The sequence below is a fragment of the Pinus tabuliformis genome, chromosome 5_1 (assembly GCF_031772625.1).
Source record: "Pinus tabuliformis cultivar Carrire ecotype Pingquan chromosome 5_1, CPIR1, whole genome shotgun sequence".
NCBI lineage: Eukaryota > Viridiplantae > Streptophyta > Pinopsida > Pinales > Pinaceae > Pinus > Pinus tabuliformis.
In genome coordinates, this window is record NC_142305.1 from 585799867 (window position 1) to 585814292 (window position 14426).

A 14426-nucleotide genomic window follows, 5' to 3' on the forward strand; every position below is an offset into this window, starting at 1 on the left:
ATTAAAAAATGTTATACAATTAAAATAAAATATAACATATAAAATAATTTTTCATTATGGACCATGATTTTTTGGACATGTGATATTCATAAACCATAGTGTTAACCCTATAATATACTGAAAGTGAATATCCATACATTTTCTATTGAGATTTTGGAGAATCTCACATTATTTATTGCTTTGGCTAGATTAGATCCTCCGTCAATGTCAAGATGATAAACCATAGTGGGTGGTTTGAAATGGAGAGACTATTCAAATATTACGGATCATAAAAGCCTAATTAGAAATTCTTTTTATATGTTTTTTTTAATGTATATATATTTAACTTATATTAATTCTTTTTTTATAATTTATAAGTATGTCGGTAGTCTATTCTTGTGGAATAGGGCTTACGGAATTTTAATTTAATTATTCATAATTATTAGGTAAATGACATTAACCTGCATATAATATTTTAAAATATTCTTAGTAATATACACAAATCAAGGGTTGAGATTTATCTCGAAAGTGGTTATGCCTTTTTTCCATTTTAATTAAATGGATTACCTAAAAAAAGTCATTTGAAAAAGTGTCATATCATATTAAGTGAGTTACAATGGGCATGTAGTATTGATAAGCCATAGTATTGGAACAAATCCTATTTACATATTAAGAATCTTTATGGTAAAGTAGAGGCAAATTTCCAGAGTTAAAAATATAATTCCATGCTTTTTAAATGTATATATGTTTAACTTATATATTAATTATTTTTATAGTTAGTAATATAATAATGTAAAATAAAAATATAATCTAATTAGTTTTTATGATTTTTTAAATTTTAGCAATATAAGATATATCATGAAATAAGTGTTTTGGTGTTTATTATGAATTGATACTTGTGGATATTTACCACCTATTTAATTTATATAACTACGTTAGTAATAATTATATATTATAAATCATTTTACTAGACCCTGGAAAGGAGGACTTTAGCAATCCATTTTAGTATTTACCCATATTATTTTAGCAATATCATATAGATAATTTATGCCATGATTTTTATATATTTGTGTAATGATTTCTCATTGTTAAGATTCATAAAATCACTTAAAAATTAAAATCCTTAAAAATAACTCATACTCTCATAGTAATTTAAGAAATTATTTACATAAAAAAATGGATATAGACAAGATGTGAATAAATATGCTTACCAGGATAATAAGTTAAAATGTAAATATGTAGACATTTACTTATTTTTAAGTTATGGTGAAATAAATTTGTAGACTAGTTACTACCCACCAAAATTTATGCAAATCCTTGTCTTTTAGTTAGCAAATATTTTTAAACTTCATATATCAACTTACAATTTTCTAAAAACATAATTTGCACAAATAGTAAAAGCTACACTACTCTGCAACACTCAGTTAAAAATACTTTAATTACAACTTATCTTAATTAATCAATTTTAATTTTTTTTTTCAAATTATTCAATTTTACTTTAACCTGAATTTCAACCCTTCTAGGAGAATAATCATAGGTATTTTTCATATTAAGAAGTGAGTTAACCCTTCCAAGGGGAATTCTCATGATTGTCGTTCATAAGGACAAGTAATCTCCCTAGAATATGATTGTATGTTGAGTCCTTCCTACAAGTGTTTTTTATTTTGGAGACTACTTCCTCAATTTGTGTTAAACTTACTCTATTTCAACTCCTTTTGCGTGGGTTTGTAAACTTCATTAATCCATTACACTGTCCATAATGGGACAAATGACCAAAGCAATGATGGCTCGAATGGTATTTACATCTCTCCTGTTAGCACCAGAATCTAACTCTATGACGCAATACTACGCTCTAGCCTATTACATTCTAAAAAATGGCATCCATGAGTACCGCCATATTTTTATATTTTACAAAATGTCATCCACGTATACAGAATTGATTAATTAATTACAGACAATATAGTTCTTCTTCCATGTCTTTGTCGTCATGCCTCTGCTGAAGTTGGTCAGAAAACAAGTGGCAGTCACAGGTCAATCACAGTCCCAGCGATGGAAGGGGGCTCTGGTTATCTGTGAGGAGGAAGGGAGATGCCCCCGATGATGGCAGTAGATGTACGGGTCCTTGATGGACCTACCTTTGGTTATTCAGGCAACCTCCATCTATGCAAATCTACTAAAATGTTATCTTTGGATTCGGCAGAGTAACGGAGATCTTTTCTTTTATAACCAGAACAAATCACAGATCACACAACCTTTGTAACCAGAACAAATTTACAATGCCATCCACAGACTCGTAGTATTTCGTCCTTAACCGTCTGCTGAGAGTTAAGGCGCCGATCACAATTCCAAACCCAATTGCACATCCCATTCCCATTCCAACTTTCCACGATTCCCACCAATGCACAGTCTCGTTGGCATCCTCCCCTTGGCCGAAATTAGAAGTATGATCGCGGCAGTTTCTCTGAAGTTGAGTTCCACAGAGCCCTGGATTACCCGAAAAAGAAGATGCCCCAAATGTGTCCAGATGCGGTAGATCTGGAATTCTCCCCGAAAGATTGTTATTGGATAGGTTTAAATAGCCCAAGAAGCTCAGATCCGCAAATGCTTCAGGTATTCTTCCCGATAATTCGTTGTTTGAGAGATCTAAAGCTTCTAAATTCGCCATTTCGGCAAATTCGTGGGGCATTTGTCCGGTGATGTCATTGTGTGAGAGATTCAAAGACTGTAAGCCTCTAAGATATCCAATGTCCTCTGGGATTTGACCATTGAGGTTGTTTGCCGAGAGATCCAGAGAAGTGACAGCTGAGAGGATGTATTTATAAGCCATCTCCCGACCCTTGATCATCAGGTAAACTTCTTCTTTGTAGTAATTTCCATATCTAAGCACGGTGGACACAGAGTTTGTGAAATCTTCATTGCTTAATGTTGATATGTTCGAGAGGTATCGCGGAATGGAACCTGATAAACGGTTCATTGCCAGGTCAAGGATTTGGAGTTTCTGAAGATAGCGAATCTGGATCGGTATCTCGCCTTCCAAATTATTCGATCTCAGAACGAGTATGCGGAGATTCGCAAGATCCGCAATCCATTCAGGCACTTTGCCTGTTATGCTGTTTTCACTCAAATCCAGAATTGCCAACATCTTGCAATTTTGCAGGGACGAGGGAACATCTCCACTTAACTTGTTGTCATTCATGTGCAATACCTCAAGTGTCTTCAATTTTCCCAGTTCCACTGGTATCTGTCCTTTCAAATTATTGTTCCCTACATTCAATACCTTCAAAGAAGAACATTGACTGATATTGGAAGGTAACTGCCCATAGAGCTTATTGCCTGAAAGATCCAGAGCCTCCAGATATTTTGCTTTCTCACAAATGCAAGAAGGAATCTGCCCCTCGAGTTTATTCGATGCTAAAGATAAGAAATTCGAAGTATGCAACAGAGTACAAATATCTGAGATGACTGGACCTGTAATGTTATTAATTGACAAATCAAGTTCCCAAGGGAACCCTGCAACAGAACTTCCTCCAGGATTAGGGAGATTGCCGTGAAGCAGATTGTCCCGTAGTTCCACCTGCTTCAAAGAGGTAGAGTTATACAACTGAGATGTATTAGAGTTCAGAGGCGCACAACTTATTAACACAACACAGAAACACAAGAATTAGAACTGAACAACTTGCTTCATTCACAGATTAAACAAGTATATATACAAGCTGTAGAGGTTTCTGGAGATGGGTTCAGTCGGTGGCTTCCTGGAGAAGCTTCCTCCATTGTCAACCTATCCGCCGACTTCTAGAACTTTATTAAATACAACTGTTGATTTCTAGATACAACATTAAATGATTGTTGAATATCGCTGTCTGGTTGTTGGAATTACTTATGGTTTCCAACACTCCCCCTTAATTCCAACTACATACAATAAACAAGACACTATACTCTTAATTGTCATTCCTGCAGCTAGGCTTACAACAAAACATTTCATTTTTGTTTTCTTGCTAAAAGGTCCATTCTTGTTCATTTGTTGATGCAACTTCATCTTCACTTTTCTTGCCATAAAATAGTGATGGAGCTTCTCCTTTCTTGATTGCAGGTTAACATTCTTCAACATTGCTTCACGTTCTTGGGACCCATACTTGTCCTTAATGCTTGCAATTTCTTCCAGTTTTGTTGCTTCTTCCTGATTGTGAATATCTGCATACTCAAAAACAATGTTAGATTCATAAACAAAACCATATTGATTTTTGTCATCGTGCTCTTTGGAAAGAGCTTTGCTTCCTTCATTTTTCTTTGCTGACATAGTTGGTTGATTCATGTCTTCAACCTCTTTCGTCAATTCTGTTACTGCAAACATGTTGTCCTGCATTTGATTGGTGTATGGAGGTAGGCAACTCTTCTCACCAAACAACAACTCATCAATAAGATGCTTTTCATGCATCATGTTTAACCACTCATCATGGGATACATAATTGTCATCAAATTTGACTTCATATGTTTCTGCATCATAGGTAATTTCTTTACTATCACATGCTACGCTATTGTCAGTTAAAGACATATTTTCAACCTTAATCCCAGCTATGATACTTTCAACACAATCACTTTTAGCTACAACACCTTCATCAACTTCAGCTTTCTCACTACCCTCCATACTGTATTTCATTTCAAGAATGTCCCAAAATATTTTTGCATCACGTATTTCACCAAATTCATACAAAATATTAGACAAAATGTTTTCATCTAAAGCTGATATGATGAGAAACAATGCTATTGCATTTCTACGCTTATCATTAAAATTTATAAAATCTTCTTGGACAAATTTCCATAAATCTACTGAACTAAGCAATCCTTCAATTTTAATTGCCCAAAGCTTAAAATTTTTACCTGAGAAAATTGGCAGAACTGGCATTAATCGTTTTAGTATTGCGTCATTGTCTTCCAATTCTTCTATCTCATTTAAATTTTCTTCTGCAAATATTGCCATTTGAGAAAATTTGAGAAAATTCAACTGCGAGACTATACCAAGCCACAAGTTTTTTTTACTCGCCAGTCAGCACCAACTAGGTCCACACAATAGTCAACACAAGACTCCTTTCAATTTTTACATTCAACACATACTTCAACACACTCTGTTGACAAAGTTGTAGCGGCAATGCAACCGATCTCCCTCGATGCACCAAACCACCACGTTTTTTTTTATTTTTTTAATAAACTCTCTTCACCACTTAAAAATATATATTTAAAAGCTTTATCTCATTTCTAGCATTCAAACTTTCACATATGACAAAGAAGTTTTTATAATGACCAAAAGCAATATTTTTACCTTAATCCAATTAATTTGGTCTGGGAGGCTCCTCAGCTACATACTCCTTTCACACCATGTGGCTTGAAGAAACCTCTCAATCTTCATCTTCGCCATCTCTGTGGTGACTCTGGGCTCTCCATAGTGCGCATCGCACGGGCAGATTCAGAGGTCCCGCTCGCTGGCTGGAGGCCTCCCTACATACATATCACTGCAAAGCCAATCCCTTGTGCATATGATCCTTAAATTGCATTCCTCTTATGACCATATATGCGCAAAGTTGAATCAGGTACCGGCACACCCCAAATTTGTCTCAGACTTGGCACGTGGTTTAACTGACTCAACCTGGAGAAAAACTTCCGCGGGGTTCAAGAACTCGCCCAGCAAATTCAGTTTCTTATTCAAAAAATTCCGTCTTAAGTGTCCGGGTCCTCTGTCGCTGCCGCCTCTATCACGGCCCTTCTCTCTCGACCTTAGATGCAGCCACCAATTCCTTTCACGGCCCTTCTATCTCGGCAGCTCTTTTACCAGCGATTCTTTGTATCACACTCTGTTTCTCCTCACAGTGCCTTTCTCTCACACACTCTTTCATGATCGCACTCTCCTCCACAGCGGCTGCTGCACTACCTGCACAGCGACTTCTCACAGTCCTTTAGCAGCACTCGGCTTCACACCAGAACTTAGCTTCAAACAACACACTACTGTTAACAACAGCGCTTCGCCTTGCGCTCCACACAGAAATATTTCACTTAGTCTGATCGCTCAACTTGCACACACTAGACATAGCGGAAACCCTCACTACAAGTTCAGAGCTTAGTCGCCCTCGCTCATAAGCTCTCGGCTCAACAATACTCACTGAGCGCTCACCACTCTGCCGAAACCATCGGCTCTGATACCATATTAGAGTTCAGAGGCGCACAACTTATTAACACAACACAGAAACACAAGAATTAGAACTGAACAACTTGCTTCATTCACAGATTAAACAAGTATATATACAAGCTGTAGAGGTTTCTGGAGATGGGTTCAGTCGGTGGCTTCCTGGAGAAGCTTCCTCCATTGTCAACCTATCCGCCGACTTCTAGAACTTTATTAAATACAACTGTTGATTTCTAGATACAACATTAAATGATTGTTGAATATCGCTGTCTCGTTTATGGTTTCCAACAAGATGGTATTGGCCCTTCTAACTGATTGTGCGATAACAGTAAGGTCGCAAGCTTGGTAAGGTTCCATAGCCATGGAGGGATTTGTCCCGTGAGGCTGTTATTGGACAGATCCAGTGTTGTCATATAATGTTGAGATGCTAGAAAAGGAGGAAACATCCCCTCTATTTTACAATGAGATAGCCTCAATACATCTAACTGGAATGGCGGAGTCCAGTTGGAGGTTATATTGAACGCAAATATGTTGTTAGAGATGTCAAGATATTTCAGATTGTTCAGATTTCGGAAATGTGACTCTGAGATTGCTCCGCTCAAAGTGTTGTGAGTAAGACTGATATTGGTCATCTTAGACAACAACCCTATGGAATATGGGATAGGTCCTGTCAACTGGTTGTAACCCAGGTCTAGTAAAGTAAGCGAGCGGAGCAAGCCTATTGACTCCGGAATCGTTCCCTTCAAACGGTTCAGCTTCAGATTCAACACAGCCAGGGTTGATATATTTCCTATAGAAAATGGTATTGAGCCCCGCAAACTATTGTTTGGCATCTGGAAAAGGGTCAGACTCTTCCATTGGCCCTGAAAAATCTGAGAAACATTGGCAAATATTTTGTTATTTCCCAAGTAAATCTTTTGTAGGTTAGGTATCTGAGAGAGTTCAAAAGGAAGAGATCCATTGAGATTTGCATTGGTCATCTGTAGCGAGACCAAGCTAGTCATATTCGCTAACCAAACAGGAAATTCAGACTGAAAATTGTTTCGATCGAGATGGAGAATTTGTAGGGATGTAAGTTTCTTCAGGGAAGGGGGAATGGAACCATTCAGTCGGCAGTTTGACATTGTAAGATTTATGAGCTGAGAAAGAGGACTTACTGCTTGACCCCATGAGGAAGAAGCTGCTGAGAGATCGATTCCGTCAAGAGAAAGATTCTTCAGGGCCGTGAGATTTCTAAGCCATGAGAGGTCAGGACTTGTCAACTCAGAAACAGGGGAAGAGAGATCGAGTCCTGTCAAGTTCTTCAGATTTCCGAGCTGCCATGGAACGGTACCTGCAAATCCAGCTGTGGATAAGTTGAGGAATTTCAAGTTTTTCAAAAGACCCATCTCTGTAGGAATAGGCAGGCCAGTAAAATTGTTGAAACTAACATCCAAACGCTCCAAAGCCGTCAAGTTTAACAGTGCTGCAGGGCGCAAGACACCACTCAAACTGCAATTATGCAAATCCACAGCTACGACACTGCGGGTCTGGTTGTCGCAGAAGACACCATCCCAGTTGCAACAATTAAATGAAATATTCCAAGAAGCCAAACGCCCCGCAGGATCATGCAAGCCGCTCTTGAAAGCTAACAAAGATTGCATTTCTCTATTCGAACAACCCGCTACGCAAGAAATAGACGTGAAAAAGCAGGAAACCAGTATGCAACAAGTGAATATCTGATTGACGAAACGCTGAAAACTTTTTCCCATGATACCAGTCACCTGTCCTTGCTGCATCAAGCATCTGTATTCCATGGTCAATTCTGCAATTCCATGGAGCTCTCTTACATGTCTGAACTGTTTGTTAATCGGACACCGATGTTTTTAAATGGAAATCGAAGGTGAGTCAAAACTGAAAAGAAGACATGTACAGTATTCGTGTCCACAGTATTCAAGACCAGATGAAGCGACTGGATCTTGGTAACAGTTTAACGACATTAAAAAATATTATAGGTTGGACATCGAAACGAGTTAAAATATCATCGCATAGACATCGAAGGTGAGTCAAAACTAAAAAGATGAGGCACACTGTATTGCGTCCATAGTATGAAGACCTACTCTTATTTTTATCTTGATTGCAGATTCCGGCGTTTGATCCTGCAAATAATAGTCAAATGAAATGCATTAAAATTGCGATGAGAGCCCTAATTGATTTGATTTCTTAATGCAGTCGCTTCGTTCTACTGAAGCAGATGATTCGTTGGTGATACGATATGTTAGACATTTTGACCCGACATATCAAACGAGACGAAGAAGGCTTATCGATTTTTCTATTGACATTATGATTAGATCCCATTTTCAACTTGTTTGCCTTCTATGCCTGCGTGTCGCTGTGCAGAGTCAATGATCACTGATGGATGATTGCTCGGTGGCCGCCCGACTTACTGTATTCGTTTTTTTGGGAAACTCCTATTTCATAGAACATAGAAAAGTAAATGCTGTCTGACATGTTATATCAGGCATTTACTTTTCGCCCTCTGAGTGACAGCACGCCCATCGAGATAGCAGCCTCGAGAGAGAGGGCGAAAGGTAAATACCTGGCATGTGAGGGAGCATTTACTTTTCTATGGTCTATGAAATAGGAGTTTCCCTTTTTCTTCACCTGTCGTCTTATTTATTTATTCTCTTAAGGCAGAGAATTATGAAGATGTTTACCCTTACACCAAAATCTGCAGGTTTGATTGTTTTAGCAGAGGCGTACTTTGGGAATTGAATATGGGTTGAGGTTCTGATACTATGAAGAAATTTATGGGTATACTAACAATTATATATACTAATAAATGGTGGGTGTAGTTTGGGAATTGAATATGGGTCTAGGTTTTGATATTGTGAAGAAATTTATGGTTATATTAAAAATTATATATACTAATAAATGGTGTTATTTAACAAGTGAAGGAATTGTAAGGACAGTGAAAAGTGGTGGACAGGAAAAAATCAAGAAATCTTGTAATAGCAGTGTTTGAACCATGTTTTTGACGGTGGAAATGGATTCAGCACCATCAAAAACCTGTGGGACACCCAAAATCCTGAAGTTTCACAGCTGTAATCTAGATTTACAAAAATCCCTACCTGAATTTTCATGATTTTCAAATGAAAAAAACAATCTGATTAAACTAAGGCTTAATAAACTTTCCAAACTAGCCAATTATGAATTCCATAAAGGTAGGTGACATTGTACATATCGTAGCACCACAAAACTTCAAATCAAATTAATAGAACATAAAAACTAATTCTCTGTTGTTTTGTTGTGATTTAGTTGATTGATATACTTTGAGTGGACTGGTTAAGAGCATGTGTTTCCTCCTAAAAAATCACAGATTCAAAACTAGAGATATAGGATATGTATGCCTTCAAACTTTAACAGTAAAATAGTTGAGAAAATAATTTATGACTTTAACTTAATTGCATTGTTATCTAAATTCAAAAAAACTTTCTTCAAATCTTTCTTTTTTCAACATGAATCTGATGATATAATTTTGTCTAAAAAATTTATGAATATTAAATTCAAATCAAATTTATCATTTTATTATTTTAATCAATTTTAAATAATAAAAAAATAAAATTAAAAAAACATATTTATCCAAAACATTAAATAGATAAATTACATTTTCAGAAATAACCCCATATATATCTCCGATTGCACCCAAAAACCTACAGTATTAAAAATAGTGACTGATATCAAGTTGTGGTAATTCAAGTTTACAGTATAAAAAACAGAGACTGATATGAAAGTTACCGTCATTCAACTTTAACGTCCAATCACAATACACAACTTTCACCGACATTTCAAGGAAGTGGATTTAATTTATTCGTCCCTTTACGTATTCCAATTGCGTAAAACATAAGCATGCAATTATAATATAGTATATATTATATACAGTATCAAAAATGAGTGAGTGGTATCAAAGACGTGGTTTTAATTTATTGATTCTTTAAACATCAGCACGCAATTATAATATAGTATTAAATTACAGGTTTTTTTTTTTCTTATACATATGTTGGAGATTTATATAGGATGTTCAATAATTAAAATAAGCAAAAGCACGCTACACTGTTTAAAAAAAAACAAATTCTCCCCCACACCCCCACTCCCACCCCCACCCCCCTTCCCTTTTTTCGTGTATCAAATTCAATTTCATTAAATTTGCATGAAAAATGTATAAATTTCAAAAGGTAAGAACAAACATATAAAATTAGGAAAAATGGAAAATATTCAAAACCTTGAAAAAAGAGTTTAGCCACACCAAATAATTTATTTTACATATTTTTAATTTTGCTAATGATCTTTGAAATAGTTATAACATTTTTTTTCATACAGTTAGATCCATAATTTCCAAAAATCTATATTAAGACATTTCTATGTAATGACTAGTTCTGTCAACAAATATCATTCTTATTATATACTTAAAGCAATTTGTAGCATGCTCAAAATTCTCTTATAAACAAAAAGAGTATCTAAGATGAAAAAAAAGGGTGCAAAAGTAGCAACGAGCACATGGAGCACGAAGGCCATTCTCGTGGGAAAAAATAGGATGGAAACATATCAAAATAGCTTCCATAACCTGCATCAGCTGAGATTAGTGAAACCAAAAAGAAAAGCATCGCCCCTTAAAGCAATGGCACTAGACCACTTACAGAGCCAACAAAAATGAAAGAGTAGGTGATTACCCCAGGAAGAGTTGTTCTACCTCTTTTGAAAAGCGTGCTAGCTAGCAAATTTTGCTCACGATAAACATGGGTGAAGGAGATGTTCTTGAAGGACCCCATCAATGATGGGATTTGTTGCATCCATAGGAACAAAGAGAGAGTCTCAAAAGAGGAGTGACCCTGCGCCCATTCGATAACATATTTGGAATCTTCGGCAATCTCAACCTCTTCAATTTCCAACTAGGACACGCCTGAGAACTCCCCACAGGGAAATCATCTTAGCTCTGTTGTTTGAACCATCTCCCACACTCTAATATAAATGGTAATGTTGGTCATTGTGCACCACAATAATAGCCCCGCATCCGCAAACTCCCTCCGAGGAGCCTACATCAAAAAGCATCTCAAGTCGATTTCCTTGTAGGCACTAGACCTCCTTGGTGGCTTAGGCAGCCATGGGCCAGACTCCTAAAAGTATGCCACGGTCTTCATGCAAGTTAGTCGAACCTATGGAAAGGTATATTCGAAAATAGAGGCATTCTTGGTCCTCCAGATTCCCCAAAATATATATAACTGGATCATCCTACAAGCTATATGGTTCTTTATCCAATGGGAGAGACATGAACCGATAGAGGATCTATCGACCATTGGATTAAGATTGAGAGACTTGAACACACCATTCCATGTTGTGACAATGAAGGAGCATTCAAGAAAGATGTGTATCACATATTCGCTCACTTTTCCACATAGTGTGCAAATCCCCACCCCATGAAGGACCCTTTTCATGAGATTTTGCCATGTCAAACACTTATTGTGATAGATGAGCCATGTGAAGTATTTTACTCTAAGAGGGGTGTTCCACTTCCACATCTTTGTCAGCCATGTGACATTGCAATCTGACCTGGTGCCTTGATTGATATAAGAATAAATCTCTCTCACTGAGGTATTTCCTTCTAATATGCGCCCACTCCAAGCTAAGTTGTTGTCCTTACCAGTCAATGCTAACCCCGCAAAACCAAGTTGGTGGTGGTATCACTCCCACTCTGCTTCAAAGGGAACCGAGAGTCCAATTTCTCTCGAATGAGGCTAACAGTTAGTGGGGAAGACTGATTCATTACGGATTCTTATATGTGGCAATGAACGAATATTCAAGGCCTAGAGAAATTAGATGATATGCAATAAAAGTAGATGATCCCCACCCATACCTTGGATGGCATCAGAATGGCATCCAGTCCAATCTATATTTTATCGCCCCGGCTAACTTGCCACCTTAAATTCATACATGTAAAGGTTTGGTTTTCATAAAAAAATTCACAAGATATATGAGGCTTTCCGCTTTCCTGGCACAACACGTCTGACCCACTCCTCTAGACAAGGATTTTTTAGGTATTTCTCTCTAATTATCTGATTTCAAATGCCTGTACCATTAAAGGCTCTCCTAATATTTTTAGTGAGTAGTGAAATATTGAAGCATTAGTTATCACGTTATCTTTTCCCAAGTGGGTCGTATGAAGAAACACCATATTGTCTAAATAGTATAAAATAAGTTGCACAATATGAAAGTGAAAGTTCGATGTGAATTTTACTAACATCTTTGAGCATTATTGTTTTCCCTCCATTATAATTAATCGAAGATGTTAATATGATGCAATGTTCTGCAAATTATATGGGACTATATTATATAATAGCTATATTTTACAAAATTAAATGTGATAAGTGTGAGAAAGAGATGAATGCATACATAAATAATCGTTTTTTTTGCATATATAAATAAATTTATTTTAATTTAAAAAAAATTCTAGAAAAGAAAAATTTGAACATGTTCCATTATAAAAAGACATGTTTACATCCAGTTTGATACACAAATAAGCAAAATTGTCTAATAATCCCCTGAAAACCAAGCATTGTGAGGACAATCTCACATCAAAAAATTATAAGAAAACAATATTATCACAATCCAAGAATTTTTCATATGACCGAAACACCATAATAACATATACTAGCTATTGCCAAGAACCAAAATATCACAATATATGAGATTCCAAAATGGAAAGTCTGAAAAAATCCTTCGGATAACAATCCAATAACATATGTCTAAAACATAGGAAAAAAAGACTATGTGAAAAAAAATATTCAGCTCCAATTGATGATGTTGGATCTTAAGTGTGAGCCCTGCTTAATTATTGAGTATTTGATGTGCCCCAAGTGCATGACCAACCCCTCCTTTGTTAAAGCGTCAGCTACCATATTGAACTCCCCGTGAAGATGATTGAAAGAGACCAAATGGAGAGATTCCTTTAACTAAAGGATTCAATGCATCCAATTGTACATTAGAGGAGGGGTAAAGGTAGTTCCTTTGTTAATCCAATCAATGGTCGACTGAGAATCCCCAAAAATATGAATCCTATCTAACCTTAAAATCTTTGCACAATAAAGAAAACCCCATAAAGCAACGATTTTTTGTTATATACCTAGGGAGGATAATATGGGGTACAAAGGGAGGTACCCAAGGGAATAATGTAATAATGGGATGGACCATAGTAATAAATAAGGTGGTTAACCCATATCATGTAAGGGACCACAAGTAGTTAGTAATAATGTAATGGGCCCATGGTATTAGATAGATGGTATTGAGGGAACCATGGTAATGACCCATGGTATTGTATGTATGAGCCTATATAGAGGCTAGAGACTCCACATTAAGAGGTGTCAAAGAATTATTGTATGAACAGACATATGGCTTGTGGAGTGTTCTCATTCCTTAAGGAGTGAATGTATGGTGTTGCCCTACCTTAAGGGTTTGATCAATAAAGTGAATCATTTCTATCTATATTCAGATCTTGTTATTCTTGGGTTTATTTCTCTTATCATATATTTTTGGGTTAGATCTATAACAAGTGGTATCATAGCACTTTCTTGGGAAAAAGTGGAGAATTTGCACTTTCTTGGACAAAAGTGGAGAATTTTATTTTTATTTTTATTTTTTAATGTTTTGTAGGCATTTTTTGGGTCGACGAGTTTGCATATCAGATTTGTATGTTTTGGAGCAAAATATGCAAAATCTAATTGCAGATTTGAATTCTTTGTGAAAAAATACCTAATTTAAAAATAAAAAAAATCGGCCGAATCGGAGTCCGGATGAAGGAGATATCGCTAATCTAAAAACCAGTGGTGTTGCAGACAATTTTTTGGAGCAGCGAGTTTGCGGCATAGATCTAGACATCCCGGTGAAAGATCTACAAAATCTAATTGTAGATCTGGATTCTTTGTGAAAAAATACCCAATTTAAAAAAAAAAATCAGTCGAATCGGAGTCCGGATGAGGGAGATATCGCTGATTTAAAATTAGCACTCTTTTTTTTTTTAGAATTTTTGGTGACAGCGGGATAGTTGTATCGTAGATCTAAAATTCCAATGCCTGGATCGGGATTTCTATCACATGGGTAGATGCAAAATCATTGTTCCATTTCCGAAAATAGGTCATAATAGGGATTCTAAGCAATATTGACTAAACTGTGACAATTTCAAATTTTCGCCAAGTAAGTGAATTTTTTTTCAAAACCTTCTTCATGGCGATTCTATATTTTA

At 36.3% G+C, this 14426-nt stretch overlaps 2 protein-coding genes across 4 annotated transcripts; both read right to left on the reverse strand.

The window, feature by feature from the left end:
- Positions 1-1702: 1702 nt before the first annotated feature.
- LOC149166198 (uncharacterized) lies at positions 1703-8201 on the reverse strand. Its single transcript, XM_089432489.1, has 2 exons — positions 6449-8201; positions 1703-3587 (listed from the first exon to the last, which is right to left on the reverse strand). Exons 1-2 carry the CDS (start codon positions 7948-7950, stop codon positions 2216-2218), a joined length of 2874 nt encoding a protein of 957 aa, XP_089288615.1. The 5' UTR covers positions 7951-8201; the 3' UTR covers positions 1703-2215.
- Positions 3641-6425, reverse strand: LOC149166199 (uncharacterized). Of its 3 annotated transcripts, XM_089432488.1 has the most exons (3): positions 5297-6425; positions 4858-4941; positions 3641-4170 (listed from the first exon to the last, which is right to left on the reverse strand). In XM_089432488.1, the coding sequence occupies exons 2-3, from the start codon at positions 4880-4882 to the stop codon at positions 3857-3859; spliced, it is 339 nt and encodes a 112-aa protein (XP_089288614.1). In that variant the 5' UTR covers positions 4883-4941; positions 5297-6425; the 3' UTR covers positions 3641-3856. The 3 variants fall into 3 exon arrangements, with proteins under 3 accessions (XP_089288614.1, XP_089288611.1, XP_089288612.1); XM_089432485.1 differs by having other exon boundaries at positions 3641-4941; XM_089432486.1 differs by having other exon boundaries at positions 4858-6425.
- Positions 8202-14426: the final 6225 nt, after the last annotated feature.